Consider the following 16,804-nt stretch of genomic DNA (forward strand, 5'->3'; position numbering starts at 1 on the left):
CCACGTTGTTGTAGTTGTCAAATTGAACTTCATTGCACGCCAATGTGTGCACTCGAGATGGACGAATGGTTGGACTGGTTGATTGTGCTTGGATTGGTTGACATGCTTGGACTGATTGATCGTGGTTGTGCTCGTGTTCATGCATTATAGATACTGTTCTGGACCCGTAATGTCATTCCGCGCGTTTTATGACAAACTGATGTGAAATTGAGAGACTCCTCTACACTAAGGTATTGCAATAGACGATCACGACGCCGCTCAGCGGGCCACTCAGGGGGCTATGATCGACACGCTCATATAGGGCCGCCGAAAATCCAGCATTTCTGCCCGAGATTTGCGAGTTGCCCAAATCTCGTCCTAAGCCCAGCATTTGCGCTCGAATACGCGACGAGCCCAAATTCAAAATTTACGAGTGTCGTATATTTTGCATTTCAGACACCATTTACGACGAACCTACTGATAGCATTCTCGGCCGAGTTTACGGTGGCCTCGTATGGTAATCCCGTTTTTGAACTTTGGTCTTGCATATTGTCTCACCCCTTATCCGTCGTCTCTTAACTTGAATACACGCCCGTCCCGTGTTCTACGTTTACGCCCGAGATTTTCGGCGGGCCAATATCCTGCCTTATATGGATACTTTAGGCTCGAATATCCGCTGACCCCAAATTGCGTCCTATCGGTCACAATTTGGGAAAGCATTTGAGCCCCATTTAGGGCGTTCCCATTCCGGCACATGTCTCCGGTGAGAACCAGAGTACCGTGACCCACATCTACTGCGGTCGAGATGACCATCTCGCAATACCGTCCTCTCTCCTCGACAAAACACTTGCCAAACTTCGTCACGATATCACCCGCATCACCCCGTCTAGCAGAGACATTCAGTGCTATGAAGAACTTTGTAATGTTGCCTCACAGCTCTATGCATTCGACGCTGACCGTCGGAATTGCTTCTTTGACGTCCTCCACACGTGGTGCATTCTACCTAAGTATCCCGCGCAGGGAGCCATTGGGAAGTATGAGAATGACGGTGATCTCCTCCATAATGTGACTCGCCGGCACTGGACGCTCTATTATATTCAGAAGATCAAGAACGAAGTCAGTGCTGGCGGAGGTGACCCCTACTTTGAAGCTATTCATTATTACCAAGAACATGTCTGTATTGTCCTGGCAGCATGCGAAAGGGCTGAAATTACGTTCGAAGACAAAGGAGATTTCTGGAAGATCAACTTTCCGATCGTACTTGTTCTGCACTTCGGTACGTGCGCTCTGTGTATATGAACATGGGATAGTCAATCACTGACCGGCGAGAGAGCAGGGCCCTACGTGGATATCGCCGTTGCCACATTTGCGGACAAACTCAACGTCGAACACCTCACTAGCTTCAGCGTGCACGCACACCCCACCAACACCGTGGCGCGCGAAACTGGAACCCGAGCCCTTGCTGCTCTGCGCGTCGCTGTACACGACCTTCGCGCCCGTCACAGCAAAGCGACGCTCCTCTCCGATCGTGGGCCACGCGGCTGCTTCCCTTCCACGATTACTACGCCGATGCCGAGGGCCACCGACACGAATTCGAGTACCTCGAAGCACTTGAGGACAAGAGGCTCTTCCGTGCTCGCACGAAAGTGGACGGCAAGCCGCTGTACGTCAAGTTCAGCACACGCTACTGCAAGGAGGCCCATCGCGCAGCGTTCGAGTCCGGTTTCGCACCAAAGCTCTATGCTGCCGAAAAGGTCTATGATTGGACTATGATCGTCATGGAAGACAAATCCGCGGATTACACGAGTCTATGGGACGCGAAATACAACAAGGGCGGCAAACACTGGACGGCGCTAGAGCATGTGCGGGCGAAGGTGCGAGACGGGCTCAGGAGCTTGCACAAGCAGGGTTATGTGCACGGCGACGTGCGCGATGTGAACGTGCTCGTGCGCAATGCGACCGCGCCCAAGACTCAGCCGGCCGCGCTACTCGTTGACTGGGACTGGGCCGGGGAGAAATCATCTGCTAGATACCCCTACCGGATGAATCTGGTTGACGTCAAGCGTCCGGATGATGCTCGTCCAGGCGAGGAGATCAAGGAGGCCCATGATATGTGGATGGCGGACAGGATTTGAGCAAAACTACGCTAGTGACGACCTCATCCTGTATGCATGTTCATGTTACTACTTACGAAGGTGCAGATGTACTTCCATTCCCCTTGCCCGGCTCATAGCAGCTCATAGCATGCAGCTCGCGAGGGAGGTATTCGCCCCCGAGTCCGAGCCTATCACGTCTCGCTACCGAGCCTCCCTCCTCTCCCTCGTTGACAAAACCGTTCTCCGCACCGACCAGACCGGCGGCCGCGCAAGGTTCCGCATGTCCCTGGCCCGCGGGTGTTCAGCGTCCGCGACAGGGCTGAACGAGGTGAGTGCTTTTACTGCATTCCCTGGTACCTACATTGTCTTTCTTTAGTGGAGAGTCCAGTGGATGGTGTGTTCGCGGGGATCGGCTCGGGCAGGATGCGAGTGGGGAGCCACGATCTTAGGCAATAAGTATACCGTCGGCGCAGGCCGTACAAGCTGATATTGCCCGTTCGCGGCATAGCGGGAGCTCCTGGGAATGCGATAGGGCGGGCGGGTTGAATCCGTTGGTGCAAACCGACACGCAGAGATCCGTGCCGGTGCATCGCTGCGATGTCCGCTGTGTAGGTGACTGGCGCGTCGTGCACAACGCTCCGTGTAGGTACTGGGATCATGTACATAGTCTCGCGATGAATAGATATATTTAAGCTCCCTACTACGAGGATGGTCTGAACCGCCGCGGCCTCCGCCTGCGAGATTTTGAGTCCAGGCCATGAAATGAACCATGACGAGCACCAGAGAGGTGATATGTTCACTACACAGCGAATCCCGCAATGGCCGAGTGACAAACGTACCTTCAATACAACCGGATACCACCAATCACCTCCGTACTATGTGCGCTTCTCGTCAAGCCATGGGACTTGTGCTGCGGGTCTCAGCAATTACTAGGGGTGCAAGATACAAGTACTCAGCTCACAGGATGGGATCTGGAAGCCTGGGGTGGAGAGCGCTACTCCGTCAAGCAGTCGATTAGCGCTCTGGCGGCTGGCGGTGGCTGAACGGAGGCTCTCAGATCTCAGATCTCAGGCCCTTCCCCTACTACTAGTACTTACGCGCAATCCTCGTCCATCTGTTGACCATAAATTTACAGGTTTCTTAGCTCTCGCATATAGTAAGTGCTCGTTCTTCATCACATTTGTCGGAGGCCTGACCAACATATACTTTGCAGTCACATAACACATCTCCACGGGCAGGCCATTGGCAAGGATGTCTCTATCATTCCGCGGTGACTCTCGAATACCCGTCGAGTTACTCGATGCGATCCTGTCTTACGCGGACTTTGAGACGCTGGCGAAATGCTCTCTTGTCTGTCGATTCTGGCTGCCCAGCGCGCGCAGACACCACTTTCGTGAGTTCATCGTCAAACCTCGTTCCGACGCCCGACTGCCATCCCACGCACTGCTCCTAAGCGACCCCACGTCGACCGTTCTCCCCTATATCCGCCGACTGTACATCGAGGAAGGGGTATCCAAGGAAGATTGGAACCAGTTTCGCAGGCTACTGCAGACAACGGAGATGAATCCTTGGTTCAATGACATCCTACCCTCCATCCGGGTTCACGATCTCACGGCGATGCAACATCTTACCATCCACAATGCGGTGTGGTCAAACCTCTCTGACGAGTCCCGCTGCAGCCTCGCAAGCCTCTGCCAGCGACTGGTCGCTCTGCGCTTATTCTGTATAGACGCAGTGGGCGGCATACCTCACGCATCCGTTGCCGAGCTTCTCACTGCAGCCACTACGCTTCGGCAACTCTCACTGTTCTGCACCCCTGATATGGAGGATGTCGACACTACACCACAGGACGACGATGCTGTCCCAACACGTCCGGACGCCCAGACAAATGCCCCAAAGCATTCCCTCGCGCTGAGGTCCTACTCGGTCGACGGCCCGCTGTGCTCCCATCTCCCAGCGTTTCTCGATGCGTTTTCGCCATCTGAACTCGAGGATGTCACGCTCGGCTCTCTCAATGAGAGCAACATCCGCCAAGCCATCTCCTTTCTGAAGTCGTGTTCGGAAAGGCTCGTGCACTTGTCCTTGAAGTTCGAGCTGCAATGGCTATGGATCCTGTCGGGTCCGAATCCAACTGCACGTCCCGAAGGTACGGGGGCTCCACCCATCCACCATCGCGTTCTCGCTGACGACGTATTTAGTCCTTTTCTGTGCTCAAGGCGGCCTTACGGGCATCACCTTGCTACAGAGCCTCCAGCTAGATGCGCAGCTGCAGCACGTACCCGCCATCCTGCGACAGATAGAGTCGCCCTCTCTCGTCGACATCACTGTACGAGCGACACCATCGATGCTCCCTACCTGTGATCTGGACGAACTCGCACGGAGCTTGCGCTCCGGCTCGCTCGCTTCCGCACGTCCCCGCTTCTCGCTCATCTGCGAATGCGAGTTGAACCGGATCCTCCACCCCGACTACGCTGCCTGGGATCGCATGCGCGACGCCTTTCGTGAAGCGTTGAAGGACCTGCGGGACGAGGGTAGGCTGCGGTTCTTGCGTCACGTCGTCGATGCGAAGAGCAAACTACCAACACCGGAGCTCGAGGAGTTCTGAACTTACCAATCCTCACTGGGTACCTCTGGTACGTACTCTCCCATGCCACCCGCTCGATCACTCTGCTGAGTTAAGGGCAAATACAACGAAGCGTAGTACATATATATTATCCGCTCCTTTCGTAGTGCGACCATGACATCAAAGAGGGCACTGTACAGCCCGACTTCGCGAGCTGAACGCTGCAACCCTACAAAGTGCTTATCGAATTTCATAACCGCCGCAACTTTTATAGAGCACATCACAACAAATCCATTCACCATTATGCCCCAGGATGGACGGTATATCACACTAGTGTCGCTATAAATAACTAAGATTCCTCCCTGGACCCAACGACGTTCCTCCCTTGTCGCTGCGCAAACAGCTCGTCAGCGAAGACGACCTTCTCCTCTGTCTCGATCGTGAGCGTGCCCATTGGTCTGTGCGCGTTGAGCCACACCCATTTGAAGCCGACGTGGTACTGGACTGCGGGGTGCCAGCGCTGCGTGAGGCTGTTCTGCGGGTCGGACCAGCCTTCCCACTCGTAGTAGTGCGGTGTGCCATCTAGGCAGTTGCTGCAAGGCGGAGAAGGTGAGTTAGCGCCGCTGCGCGCGAAGAAGAGCGGCAACACACGCGACGTACAAATGAAGCATCTTGGGCAGGACCGTCTCGCCCTCGTGCGGTGTGTCCAACGTGTGCATCTGCCGCCTCCCCTCCTCCTCCAAGCCCCGCGCGTCGTCGCCGAGCGCCGTCCCGTACATGTCCATCAGGCAGCTCGACATCTCCCAGTCGTAGCTCAGGTGCTCGAAGAGCTTCGGCATCCGCAAGACGATCGCCCACCAGTAGCCCTGGTCGCCGAGCTTCACGCCCTTGTACTTCCCGTCGTCGCCGGGGGTGCCGAACATCGCCTCGAACGCGCTGGGCGAGAGCGCGGGCGCGCCGGCGGCGCGGTACGTGCGCGAGTCCATGAGGCGGAGCGCACGGAGGCGCGCGAGGTCGAGGAGCATGATGCAGGAGCAGATCCGGTTGGCGTCGTGCCACTCCTCTGAGGACTGGTCGGGATGCGAGGGCATGGAGATGGCGGTGTCGGGTTTGAAGGACGAGAAGCGGTCCCAGAGGAGGGCCGGGTCGGTGATGAAGAACGCGTCGGTGTCGATGAAGATCGCGCGTGAGACGGACTCCGGGAGGATCTCGTGGATGAAGAGCTTCATCAAGCCCGCTAGAGGAAGGGATTGTGGTGAGCCGGGGTGCGAGTTGATAGATGGGTATGGTACGGATGAAACTCACGGGTACCGGCGGAGTGGTCAGACACGATCGCGCCCTCGCGCTCGATGCGCCCTCTCATGTCGTCCAGCGATAGGCGGTAGAACCGAAGCAGGACGTCGTGCACCGGGCGTGTTATGAGTCGGAAGCGCTTCTCGAGGTAGGCTTGCGCGTCCTCGTCGCAAATGACATGGAATTGGACAGGTTTGCTAGTGTACATGAGGATCGACTGTGACAAAGGACTCGGTCGGAACATACACCTTCAGAAGCACGAATGCGACAGACCTTCATCAGTACGGCACCTTCATTAGCGGAATCTTCTGAAAACATGATAAGGGAGAACACGATAGGCTCCGGAGCAGCGACAGCGACAGCATTGACGGGGGTATCATCTAGTTTGGACGCATCGACGACGGGTATGGCGACACGGTCGTCTGTAATCTGTGGTGGTCGGCCAGGACCATGTTGTGGGCGGTGGTCGTGCCCGTTCTGTGAGGATGCCGGTGCCTTCACTTCTTGTAAAGACTGGAGAGGTATGCGACGGTCTTCGACGACTATCCAGTCATCGTACGAGTAGGAGTCACTCTGATGATGCCGAGACAGGTATATGAGGGTGCTGAGGACCGTGAGCACCGTCAAAAGGAGTGCGGCCTGTTTGAGGCGAATCGGACGGCGGCGGATATGTTCAGCGCGTGCCCGCCATGGCGATGGAGGTGGAGTCGACAGCACTGGAGAGGCATCGAGGTAGCCTCGCTGAAAGGACATGGGTGCAGTGCCAGCGAAACAGTGAGGCTCGCGTTATCTTGGCCAGAGCCGACAGCCGACGGAAGTGAGTGAACGGCAGGACCAGGCGGGGTCCGCAGACCGCGAACGGAAACTAGACACCGGATCGCTGTCGCTGCTTGATGCGGGTCGCCGAGTGTGAGCGGGTGGCCAACGTGTACGCAACTTCAGAGCGGAGGATAGACTGGGTGAGTTGAGTGGTGGACGCAGGCAGGGGGTGGCATGAAGGCATATCGGAGGAGCGCATCTCGGAGATGAAAGATGTTGGAGCATCTCAGCCGCCTAACAAAACAGCCTCACGACCGCGTGCGATCGCGGTGGCTGAGCAGACGCGCTTGTGGCGCAACCGCTCTGCCAGCCACAATCGCGTCTCATTCCACATCCAGCGAGTATGATGTTATTTATCTCGAATCAAGCCTAATGGAATCTGCTTGTTGAGAGCACGAGGCGGAGGTGGTTCAGGCGGGTCTGAACACGAGCAATTCCTAGTCTATTTATGCACCGATCACCTCGGGGTACTAGCGACCGCAGTTTGACGTCCAGACACAGCTGTACAGTTTGACAACTAGCGCGATCGCCACCGGACATCCTGCGCCCAGTCATCTACATGTGTAACGGTGATGTCTCCGCCAACAATCCATTTCGCGCCCGAAGTCACCCAATCCTGTCTTCTCTCATCTCTCCCCGCAACCATGAATGTCACGAAAGCGGCAAGTAAGTCACCATATTAACCCGTTTCTGAAACTTCTGTCTGTGGAAATGTGTTAACACACCTACACTATCTCGCAGCACAACCAAACACTCACCACAACAGTGTCTGGCTGGGTAGGGAAATCTTAGACCTCCTACACACCGATTTTGTTCTCAGCGTCTGGATCCATAACGGGACGCAAGATCCGAAGCCTGCCCTCCTTCCGCAGGTCCTTCAGGTGTTTCAGGAGCTCGTTACACATGTCTATCATCATGGGCACGTCAAGTTGTACAATGAAATGGTCCTTTTCTGCCGTGCAGATGATTGTCACGCGGGGGCGAGCGGAAGCGAGCACACCGGTGGACAAGCACTCCGCGAGCTCTTCCAGGACGCTACTGCCGGGTCCAAACAGTACCGCCCTTATGGTCAGATCGACCAGCTTGGGCGATCGATCTGACGCAGGAGTGCCGGTACGTACTGCAGGTCTTGTGCTTCGAGGTGGAGGCTTCGAAGCGATGTCATGCCCGAAAGAATGGGTTCGTCACAGTAAGGAGCTGAGAATGGTATCAGCCCACGGGTGCAGACAGGCATCAACGAGCCGGGACTTGCCTTCAGGCCTTACGGGTGGGTCACGAATCCAGATCCAGAATCTGTGATGGAATTTGAGCGACAAGCGTTGCAGAGCTGTTGCGCGGGCCTGCAACAAGGAAACCACTGGGCCCACGTCATCAGTGTCTAGATCTCCGAGCGTGATGTCTCTTAGGTGCGACATAGGAACGGCGGCAACGATGATCGGGAGATAGAGGCGGACCTGCCCGACCACAGAGAGGGTCTTCAACACAGTTGTCGCCCTCCGTGCATCCGCGGAAGTCGGCAGGTCGAGTGAAGTCGTTTCATCGTCAGGGGGAAGGAGGAGGAGAAGGAGACGCGTTGAAGTGACGTCGCTGCACCGAGGATCGCAACCAAGACTGAACACGGTATGCCGGTGACCGAGACCAGTTCCAGATCGTTCAACTGCTGGAAGAGCCTCATGAGGCTGCAACGGGCTCCCGTCGAGAACAATTTCCATTCGAAGCCCGTGATGCGAAGGCTCCTGAGCGCCGTAAGCTCGTCGGTGCGCAAGTTATGTGTCTGTCCGAGTCGACGGTCCCCCTCTTGACCCCTTTTGGCGGGCTCTGCAAGACTTCCTCTATGTGAAGGACGCGGACGTACGCGAGGACAGTCGACGTGGGATCGCATACGAGATAGGCGGTCATGAGGTACGGGTCCGACGGTTGAGGTCGGATGATGACCTTGCGGAAGCGATGGCTGCGTGCGATCGGCGACCAATGATGGCATACGAGGGCGCAATTTGCCTGCGTCGCCTTGTCGGCGTGGTCCATGATCGCGTCCAACAATTCGACAGGGAGCTGGGAGCGGCGCTGCCAAGAGGTGCCATGGTGTACGCGATCTTCTGCTGGGCCCTGGACTGGGTTGAAGCAGGAGGAATGAACAGTTGTCGGCGACTCGGATGATTAGATACGAGTTTCGGACAAGGGAAAGGCTGAGAAAGGATGGCTATGGGGCGTAAAGGAGATAAATCGATGTCAATTTTGTACTTTCAAGTACTTGCGGTCACGTGTACTCACCTGTCAGTACCTGAAACTTGCCCGTATAGGACAGACCGTTGTCGCCACAGTCAGAGTGAATCTTTGCTTACGATTGCCCTATTCTTCCCAAAGTGATTATCATCAGAGAACATATGGCTTCAGGAGAGATCCGAGTCTTGCCCCATGATCCTACAGACACTTTGTCGCAAACTAATACGTAGCACACATCAGAGGCAATATTCGTTCCTAATTTTATCATGCCTAATTCGAAGCTACCTCAACCATTGCACTCCCTTCATGATGACGCACTTTTCAGCATAGCATGAACTGAACACGAAAGAACCACTCACAGCGTAGATCTCGGAGGACCAATGTCAAAATTCCTCGGTCGTCCCACTCAAGCAGCCATCCTTGTACAAGACGCGCAGCATCTCGAGCCTGCCATCCTTGTGCAGGTCCTTCAGGCTCGCAACGAGTATGTCACGCATGTTCTGCAACGCTACCGGGTCCTCGCTCTCTTGCGCTACCTTCTCAGGCCAACAGATAATCGTGACACGCGGGCGCGAGGCGGCGAGCGACCCCATAGTGAGGACACGCGTAAGGTCTCCTAGATCGGTCTTGGAGAGCGTCTGAGGTGCAGCGTTCATGGTGAGATGTTTCAGGCTGCGCGACGGGATGTGGCGCAGGATGGCCGGTACGAATTGCAGATCCGCCATGATGGTGAAAGTTTGGAGGGCAATCATACGGGAGATGCCTGCACCCGAGCAGAGCATGGCTGACGATAATCTCAGAACAGAAGGTATGAACGATGGTGATCTGCGGAGCTTACGTTCGTACGATTTTTTGGAATACAAGAGCGACAGAAACGTCAGTGTCTCCGCGCATGATTGCAAGAGCGAGATCGCCGTGCCTTCGTCGTCCGGTGAGATGGCCGCGAGGGACAATTCTTCCAAACGTAAGTTCGGGTGGACAATGTTGAGGCAGGTGACGATGGGGCCCAAGTGACCGCTAAGTATTAGTTTGGTCAAAGGGTGCGCCGTCCTACGCATGCCGTAATACGGCGTGAGATCGAGTGGCTGCGCATCATCGGCCAGAGTAGCGACGCCCGTAGGAGTCGCCTCATGATAATGGAAGGTGAACGTCCGCAGCGACGGCGAGGCATCGAGGAGCTCGACGGCGAGGGCGCAACGGCGCGCAGGGTTGTCTTGAGAGCACGTAAAGTGTCGCAGAGTCGTTAATCGTCGACAGAGGTACTTGAGGTTTGCGCGCGAATCCGCAGAGAGCTCTTCCCAACATAGTTCAAGCAAATCGAGCCACTGGAGTGCCGTCAAGTCGTGGACACGGATGGTCGGGAGGATGTCATCTAGCCAGGCGATACCGCCGTACTGCGCAGCATCCGACGGGGATTGTATCGCCGGAATGAATTGTACTACCGACTTCGGCACCACGCCCTCCACGAGGTCAATGCGGCGCACATATGGGAGAATGGTCGACGACGGATCGGAAAGGAGCAAGGGAGACTCTCGCGGCTCTCGCTCATTCGTCTGCGGTGTGATCCTGACGACATTGAAACGATGTTGCCGCGCTGCCGGTCGCCAAGTTCGACAAACGAGAGCACAGTCCAAGAGCGAGTTTTCGCAGTCGACATGACTGATGATCATGTCCCACAGCTCCAGAGGGATTGACCACGGGTTGCGGGACCAAGTAGGCATCATATCAATCTAGCGTACAGCGTAGACGTTCGAAACCCTGTAGTGCTGAAAGAAGTTAACGGTTGTACGTTGAGCGCTGAGCTATGATTCCCAAGCCGCACCTGCCTGTGGACAACGAAGCGAGACCAACGCGGCGCCAACCAAGTGTGTAGTGGGTGTGCAGCCACCAGATGGTAGATGCTATACCCAGAACGCGTACCAATAAGTACTGTACACAGTACGGAGGAAGTTAGAAGGACCGCTGGCATGAATATGTTCGACGGAGGCAATTGACGCGCGCATGTGATGCCGCATGCGAGAGCGCCAGTTCTCGAGTCTCAACGGTGTACGTTGGGATCTAAGTAGGGTACACTCAAGGCGCACTGACTTCAACCCATCGCATCGCGCAGCTGATATTCTGTGGTGTGCCACATTAGCTATGGAAAATAGATATTGATGTGTGGCTACGGACACGGTAACAATTGACAATATTTGACACATCGCCATATCGTCAGTCCTGCCAATGATTGATGAACTCAGAGCAAGACAGAGAAGTTCTCGGACAGCGGCGAAGCAAGCATATTTCGCCGTATCCATGGTCATGTACACTGCATCATAGCTTATATCGCAGAATTTTGTCAACTGAGTTCTCAGCTGGGTCGTTCAAGCAAAGCTCGACCTTGAATGTACGTCCACTTTGAGTCAATTGAACCGTCAGTTCTGATATGCCAAAGCACTCACCGTCAGAATGACCGGCAGGCGCAGCCTGAGCCAAGTTCAATGTCCTTGGATTTCTATCTCTCCAGTCTCGGGATTTTGGACACAGCGAATCACATCAAGCCTTCCTTCTTCCCGCAGACCTTCGAATTGTGTAAGCAGTGTCTCGTTTATGCTCTTCAAGAGAGCCGACTGCACAGCCAGGTCAGGCCTAATGTCCGGTTGGAGGATCTCATCGGGAGCGCAAAAGAATGTTACGTTGGGACGTGTCCGTGAGAGAGTCCCCGTAGACAAGCTATCCGCGAGTTCATCCAAGTCGGTCGCGGCGAGCGTGTTCGGCGTGACTTGCAGGGAGATGTGTTTCAGGTTAGGTGATTTGATCTGACGCAGGATGGTCGGCGCAAATTGTAGATGTGCGTCCAACCTGAGCATCCGCAGCGATGTATTGGCCGAAACGCCACCGTGAGCGCAGAAGTAGGCTAATGTTGCTCTCAGTAAAGATGAGAAAATGTTTGCAATGGTTACAATTCACGTTCAGCCCACTCCTCCTCCCACAAATGTGGATTGCCACGAAATATTAGGGTCAAATTTTCCAAAGAGCCCGCGCATGCTCTCAAGAATGAGTTCACCGCACTCGCACCCTCACTAACATGGCCCAGAGTAATTTTCTTGAGGTTGAGCACTGGAAATGCGTGCAGGACACCCAGGAGATAGCAGAGCGACGGTGCGACAACCATGAACGTCTCCAATGTGAGCACTCTGTTCTCCATGCGGGAGCGTGTCGGGAAAGTTTCTACAGCAGGCGCGCCATAGCGAAACTGTAGCGACAGGTGTTGAAGTAATGTTACCGAAGTGAGGAGTTCGATGATGAATGAGCATGGGACATCCTGAGCCGCCATGGAACACAGCTCAAGACGGACCGCGCGCTGACAAAGGCTCGCGAGGCTACAACGTGACGGCATAGAGAGCCTCCCCCACACCAAGTTGAAGATGTGAAGATCCTTGAGCACCATGAGTTCATGAACACGGATGGTCGGTAGGATCTCGTCGAGCCAGGGAACTCCCTCGTTCATCCATTCGATCTCGAATTCCTCTGCAAAGGCAGCGTACTCCTGTGTCAAGCCCTCATCGATGCGGAGCTCACGGACATACGGGAGAACGGTCGATGTGGGATCGCACAGAAGCAATGCGGACAGCGGGCGGCTATCCGCTCGAGGTTGGATGTGGACCATGCGAAAGCGGTGTCTGCGTGCGGTGGGCGACCAATGTCGACATGAAAGAGAACAGGTGGCCTGCGTCCCTGCGTCAGCGTAGTCCATGATCGCGTCGAACAATTCGACAGGGATCCGGGGTTGGTCGCTAGCAGGAGACATGATTCAACGTCGACGGAAGGACTCTGCGCTGCGACGGAAGTGCCAGTGCCAGTCAGTCACATCTCCCCGGTCGTGGTGCAACAAAACAAATGCTCACTCTTGGTAGGCACTTCCGGTAAATACGTTGTACGCAGGGGTAGTGAGGGGCAGGATGAAGGTAGACTCGAAATGCCTGCACAATCGTACCAGGCGGGCACCATGAGGCGCGTCCCGTCCCACGGTCGGCGCGGTCACGATGGTCGAGCGCCCGGGGACCGTGACCGCGTCGTTCTCTACGATCGTTCCTGGCTCTGCTCCTCATTCTCGTTCTTGCGACTCAGGCTCGGAATACTCGCATGGCGGCCGCTTCTACGTCGTCTCAACTCTCGTCCTCGCTCAGCGGGCAGGGCTTTCACTTCACCCATACAGCAAATATCACACTGCGCGACGCGGCGGAAACTGCGAACTGCACTCTACACGTCCTGCACGTCCTCCCTCCGGACGTGTACGCGGACCAGTATGAACTCGTTCAGCGCCCCGGATTCTCGTCTTCCTTACGGGGAACGTCTGATCTGGAGCTGCCTGTAGGAGCCGTAGACTCGGAGGGCTCTGTCTTGCTGCTTGACGTCGAGTTGCCGGAGAGGAGGGAAGACGGGCTGGAGCTTGTTGTCGATGTCCCTATGCATGCTAGGTACGGTAGCCCTACCTTCGGAGACGAACCCGGATACTATATGATCAAACCGGTTCCTCCATTTGGTTTCTGGGCTTGTCCTTCGTCTAGTGAGTAGTGCGCATCGAATCGTTTTCACCCCGCTCAGCGCTGTACAGAACAGCCGGTCATACTGGACGAAATTGCACCCCATATACAGTCTGAGATGTTCCCGATGTCCTCACTGTCTATCATACCCGATGCCCGATCTGTGCCATCTCCAGAGCTTGTCATTCCAGTGGGCAACCTAGCAGAACTGGCTGTCGTTGACATCGGCACCGCAGTCGTAATGCTCTTCTGCTTCATATACCTTGCCATCGTCTCTGTGAGGACCGCCCGTCGCCTATACCCAACCCAGGACACGCTCAAAACGGAGTGAGCAATCGTCAGTACATCCCCTAACGTACAAGGTCTACGGTAAAGCTGATGATGATAGATAGGCCGGAGACGTGCGGATGCGAGTGCGAGCAAGCAAGCGAGCAGACAGATGGACGGAGGATATGTGTGTATGTACGCAGAGATGATTGGTATCGTCCTGGAAGTACCGGAAAGCGCGACGCGCTGCGAAAGGGTGCAAAGCATTCGAACGTCCGTGTCCATGTGCCGAACCCCGCGCGTCACGTCACGACGCACCGCCGCTGCTTGACCATCTTCCCCCACTTCCCCTTCATGCTCTCCTTCAGCGCCAGCCCGAACACCTCCTGCACGTTCTGCCCGAGCTTCGCGGAGCACTCGATGTACTTCGCGCCGATCTCGCGCGCGACGGCGATGCCCTGCTCAGAGGCGACGGGGACCTGCCCCTGCGCGTTGAGCATCCGCTTTGTCCCCTCGTCTCTTCGAAGGTCATCTTGGTCGCTACTAGGATCGTCGGTACGCCTTCGCAGAAATGCGCTACTTCTGGGTACCACTAGTGCGCGTGTAGGGCAGGCGAGAAGGAGAGGGGAGGATGGCAAGGTGAATGGCAAGTAGAAGGTATTGGAGGGACGCGTACCTTATCCTGCACGTTCTGCAAACTTACGGGAAAGTCGACGGAGAATACTATGAGGATCACGTCGCTTTCTGGGTAGCTGAGCGGCCGTAGTCTGTCGTACTCCTCTTGTCCTGCTGTATCCCATAGTGCGAGTTCGACTAGCTTGCCATCAAAGTTGACGTTTGTTACGTAGTTCTCGAAGACGGTCGGGATATATGACTGTCCAAGGATCCCATTCAGTAACAGCTAGAGAACTATCGGCATGGAGGAATATCGAGGTACTTACCTCGGGGAAACGGTTTTCAGCGTAGACGATGAGCAAACATGTCTTCCCGCAGCCGCCTTTGTAGGATAAGTGTGCGCGTCATATGAGATGCGAAGTCAGAGGAGATTCAAGCCGTCAAGCGCACGCGAAGAGGGATATGGAGTCTGAACGCGCCGTACCGTCTCCCACAACGACCAACTTCCGCTTCACATCCGGTCTCCGTGGTGGGGGTCCCTGGTCTTCTGGATTCGGTGTCAAGACCATCGCGACTGGTGGGTGGCTTCGAGTTCAGTCGAACTAGTTGGTGCGCGACGTGGAGGCGACTCACGGTGAGTGTGATTAGTATGGTGTGGCTTGAAGCGAAATAGCTGAAGGATAGGAAGATACGCACAGAGAGAGGGTGGGCAGGAGGATGTGGGTGGAGGTGGCGGATTGAGGACTGCTTTCAGGTGCCACCCTCGAGTGGTTGTGGTTGGCCGTGTCGTGCTCACGTGCTCGCGCTTCAGGACAGAGCGGGCTTGCCTTTTCCTCAGCTAGCACTGTTGTGCACGGACTACTGTTGTTCGAGGTCTCTCGCTGTTGCCTCCCTCCCCTCGATTTCACTCGCACGAGCGTTCGAATACGTCGAAACCAAGGGTAAACAACACACTTCCTGCTCGGTCCGTTGAAAGCTCGGTCTGACGGTAATGAACGCATTGAATGGCCTCGCGGAAGTAACTGCACTCATGTCGTCGCCTCTGGTAGATCTTTCAGTTTCGCATAAGACATTCTAGACGGGTATTGCTGCTGGTCTTGTAAAGTGAGAAAGCGGACTTGATACCGAGACGGCTCACATCCGTCTCTTTAGAAACCCGGCGTGCTGGACAGGAAAATATTGACTCAGATGCACATCCACCTCACACTCCCATTCCTGCTTAGAAAGAGCGTCGAAATATGACAATGACAGTTGAACTCAACACGATTTGCACCGTGTGTCGAGTTAGAGAATTACGAACTGAATGCGACCGCAAAGTAACTTCAAGGTCGGAAAAAAGCGTCCGCATCCCGAAGGCAAGATGCCGGCGGGTGTTGAAACCCGCCTCCGCTCGATGAACCTGCGCGATGAGTGTCAGCAAAAACAGCTCGCTGACACGCCAGTACTCAGAGACGCATACCTTCAACATCAAAGGTCCGGCAAGACATAGCACGCGATCCCCTCATCCGAATACCCAGCACATTGATTGCGTTCTCCCGCTCCGATTCGCTGGTAGTATAGAAGTGATCCGTGATACTCGCGTCGTACAGGCGGTATAGCGGAACGCTTGCGCAAACCTGGGTCTGGAAGACGTAGGCTGAGGTACCTTCGTCGAAGTATCCCAGTTCCTGGACCGCGTGGTTGGCCTCGCTCTGGTTGGTGGTGTAGAAGTGATCGATCGAGGTGGGGAGGTAGAGGCGATAAAGTATAGCCGTAGAGACGGTCGGGAGCCTGAAGACGAGGCCCATGTTGCTCTCGTACGAGTAGGTGAGGTTGGTGATGGCGTTCTTCATCTCGCTGTAGTCGGTAGTGTAGAAGTGGTCCGTGTCAGCGGAGCTGTAGGCACGGAAGAAGGGCACGGCGCCGTCGATGTCGCAGTCGGCCTGTGAATACAAGGTCAGTAATGGGTAGCTGGCGAAGGTGTGCGCAATGCGTACCCGAGCAGCGAGCACCGCTGAGGCGGGAGCATCTGCAGTCGCCCCAATGACGGTGGCGACAAGGGAGAAGAGGGTGGCGACAATCTTCAGCGACATTGCGGCTCGTAGTTCAAGTTCACACTTGGCGAATAAAGAAAGATTGGCATCCTGGGCATCGTGCTTTTATATTTGTTCCCTTCCCTGTCTTCATTCACCCCTCGTCGCGGTTAGGTCGATGCCATACAATGGAGACCACGCGGGTCACCAAACTTCTTGCCGAGTCCATTTCTCCGCACTGTCGGACAGCAAGACATACTGCATGTTCGGCGGCTGGAAACGGTGGAGGCAGGACGATGCGAAGTGAGGGAATCTCTGTATGCTGTCGCAGACAAGGCCGAGGATCAATGCCTTGCAGAGAACGACTGTCGTGATGACTGGAACACGTACTGGTGTCAACAATTGGTCGAA

The 16,804-nt window shown here is 55.4% G+C and overlaps 9 protein-coding genes across 9 annotated transcripts; 3 read left to right on the forward strand and 6 right to left on the reverse strand.

Moving 5' to 3' along the window:
- Nucleotides 1-1,021: 1,021 nt before the first annotated feature.
- Nucleotides 1,022-2,114, forward strand: B0H18DRAFT_1215836 (uncharacterized protein; the record flags this gene model as incomplete). Its single annotated transcript, XM_048036652.1, has 4 exons — nt 1,022-1,027; nt 1,081-1,255; nt 1,316-1,410; nt 1,485-2,114. 4 exons carry the CDS (start codon nt 1,022-1,024, stop codon nt 2,112-2,114), a joined length of 906 nt encoding a protein of 301 aa, XP_047886688.1.
- A 1,212-nt stretch (nt 2,115-3,326) lies between these two features.
- On the forward strand, nt 3,327-4,680 carry B0H18DRAFT_1125342 (uncharacterized protein; the record flags this gene model as incomplete). The annotated part of the gene is made up of 2 exons (XM_048035009.1): nt 3,327-4,221; nt 4,274-4,680. The coding sequence occupies 2 exons, from the start codon at nt 3,327-3,329 to the stop codon at nt 4,678-4,680; spliced, it is 1,302 nt and encodes a 433-aa protein (XP_047886689.1).
- Nucleotides 4,681-4,987: 307 nt separating this feature from the next.
- Nucleotides 4,988-6,139, reverse strand: B0H18DRAFT_886690 (uncharacterized protein; the record flags this gene model as incomplete). Its single annotated transcript, XM_048041139.1, has 3 exons — nt 4,988-5,231; nt 5,299-5,875; nt 5,944-6,139. 3 exons carry the CDS (start codon nt 6,137-6,139, stop codon nt 4,988-4,990), a joined length of 1,017 nt encoding a protein of 338 aa, XP_047886690.1.
- A 948-nt stretch (nt 6,140-7,087) lies between these two features.
- Nucleotides 7,088-9,166, reverse strand: B0H18DRAFT_1044224 (uncharacterized protein; the record flags this gene model as incomplete). The annotated part of the gene is made up of 7 exons (XM_048030709.1): nt 7,088-7,453; nt 7,509-7,832; nt 7,868-7,947; nt 8,003-8,244; nt 8,334-8,545; nt 8,578-8,814; nt 9,022-9,166. Coding segments are annotated over 5 exons (1,056 nt in total), but the record flags the coding sequence as incomplete, so codon positions are not given.
- B0H18DRAFT_1044225 (uncharacterized protein) lies at nt 9,167-10,911 on the reverse strand. The gene is made up of 4 exons (XM_048030710.1): nt 10,796-10,911; nt 9,812-10,731; nt 9,333-9,757; nt 9,167-9,275 (listed from the first exon to the last, which is right to left on the reverse strand). The coding sequence occupies exons 2-3, from the start codon at nt 10,695-10,697 to the stop codon at nt 9,357-9,359; spliced, it is 1,287 nt and encodes a 428-aa protein (XP_047886692.1). The 5' UTR covers nt 10,698-10,731; nt 10,796-10,911; the 3' UTR covers nt 9,167-9,275; nt 9,333-9,356.
- A 1,403-nt stretch (nt 10,912-12,314) lies between these two features.
- On the reverse strand, nt 12,315-12,936 carry B0H18DRAFT_1044229 (uncharacterized protein). Its single transcript, XM_048030711.1, has 3 exons — nt 12,861-12,936; nt 12,543-12,791; nt 12,315-12,483 (listed from the first exon to the last, which is right to left on the reverse strand). The coding sequence occupies exons 2-3, from the start codon at nt 12,761-12,763 to the stop codon at nt 12,408-12,410; spliced, it is 297 nt and encodes a 98-aa protein (XP_047886693.1). The 5' UTR covers nt 12,764-12,791; nt 12,861-12,936; the 3' UTR covers nt 12,315-12,407.
- A 162-nt stretch (nt 12,937-13,098) lies between these two features.
- On the forward strand, nt 13,099-13,830 carry B0H18DRAFT_886678 (PIG-X; the record flags this gene model as incomplete). Its single annotated transcript, XM_048041137.1, has 2 exons — nt 13,099-13,522; nt 13,571-13,830. The coding sequence occupies 2 exons, from the start codon at nt 13,099-13,101 to the stop codon at nt 13,828-13,830; spliced, it is 684 nt and encodes a 227-aa protein (XP_047886694.1).
- Nucleotides 13,718-15,169, reverse strand: B0H18DRAFT_1044231 (ras family-domain-containing protein). The gene is made up of 7 exons (XM_048030712.1): nt 15,015-15,169; nt 14,832-14,955; nt 14,746-14,749; nt 14,443-14,640; nt 14,311-14,358; nt 13,893-14,278; nt 13,718-13,837 (listed from the first exon to the last, which is right to left on the reverse strand). The coding sequence occupies exons 2-6, from the start codon at nt 14,948-14,950 to the stop codon at nt 14,069-14,071; spliced, it is 579 nt and encodes a 192-aa protein (XP_047886695.1). The 5' UTR covers nt 14,951-14,955; nt 15,015-15,169; the 3' UTR covers nt 13,718-13,837; nt 13,893-14,068.
- Nucleotides 15,170-15,232: 63 nt separating this feature from the next.
- Nucleotides 15,233-16,478, reverse strand: B0H18DRAFT_1215844 (uncharacterized protein). The gene is made up of 3 exons (XM_048036653.1): nt 16,358-16,478; nt 15,842-16,303; nt 15,233-15,781 (listed from the first exon to the last, which is right to left on the reverse strand). The coding sequence occupies exons 1-3, from the start codon at nt 16,451-16,453 to the stop codon at nt 15,704-15,706; spliced, it is 636 nt and encodes a 211-aa protein (XP_047886696.1). The 5' UTR covers nt 16,454-16,478; the 3' UTR covers nt 15,233-15,703.
- Between the last annotated feature and the right edge of the window lie 326 nt (nt 16,479-16,804).

The sequence above is a fragment of the Fomitopsis serialis genome, assembly GCF_022376445.1.
Source record: "Fomitopsis serialis strain Sig1Antser10 chromosome Unknown B0H18scaffold_152, whole genome shotgun sequence".
In the NCBI taxonomy this organism is placed as follows: Eukaryota; Fungi; Basidiomycota; class Agaricomycetes; order Polyporales; family Fomitopsidaceae; genus Fomitopsis; species Fomitopsis serialis.

Bases quoted from the DNA above. Each gene is read 5' to 3' on its own strand.
- B0H18DRAFT_1044225 (XM_048030710.1), bottom strand. From the start codon at position 10,697: ATGATGCCTACTTGGTCCCGCAACCCGTGGTCAATCCCTCTGGAGCTG. The intron at 9,758-9,811 runs GTAAGCTCCGCA...GATTATCGTCAG, and splicing joins TTCCAAAAAATCGTACGAAC to CCATGCTCTGCTCGGGTGCA.
- B0H18DRAFT_1044231 (XM_048030712.1), bottom strand. From the start codon at position 14,950: ATGGTCTTGACACCGAATCCAGAAGACCAGGGACCCCCACCACGGAGA. The intron at 14,359-14,442 runs GTACGCGTCCCT...CACGCGCACTAG, and splicing joins TGCAGAACGTGCAGGATAAG to TGGTACCCAGAAGTAGCGCA. The intron at 14,279-14,310 runs GTAGCGACCAAG...CGAAGAGACGAG, and splicing joins AAGGCGTACCGACGATCCTA to GGGACAAAGCGGATGCTCAA.
- B0H18DRAFT_1215844 (XM_048036653.1), bottom strand. From the start codon at position 16,453: ATGTCGCTGAAGATTGTCGCCACCCTCTTCTCCCTTGTCGCCACCGTC. The intron at 16,304-16,357 runs GTACGCATTGCG...TTGTATTCACAG, and splicing joins CAGCGGTGCTCGCTGCTCGG to GCCGACTGCGACATCGACGG. The intron at 15,782-15,841 runs GGTATGCGTCTC...ACTCATCGCGCA, and splicing joins GCCGGACCTTTGATGTTGAA to GGTTCATCGAGCGGAGGCGG.
- B0H18DRAFT_1044229 (XM_048030711.1), bottom strand. From the start codon at position 12,763: ATGTCTCCTGCTAGCGACCAACCCCGGATCCCTGTCGAATTGTTCGAC. The intron at 12,484-12,542 runs GTATGTCCGTGA...CTGCCTTTGCAG, and splicing joins CCCACATCGACCGTTCTCCC to AGGAATTCGAGATCGAATGG.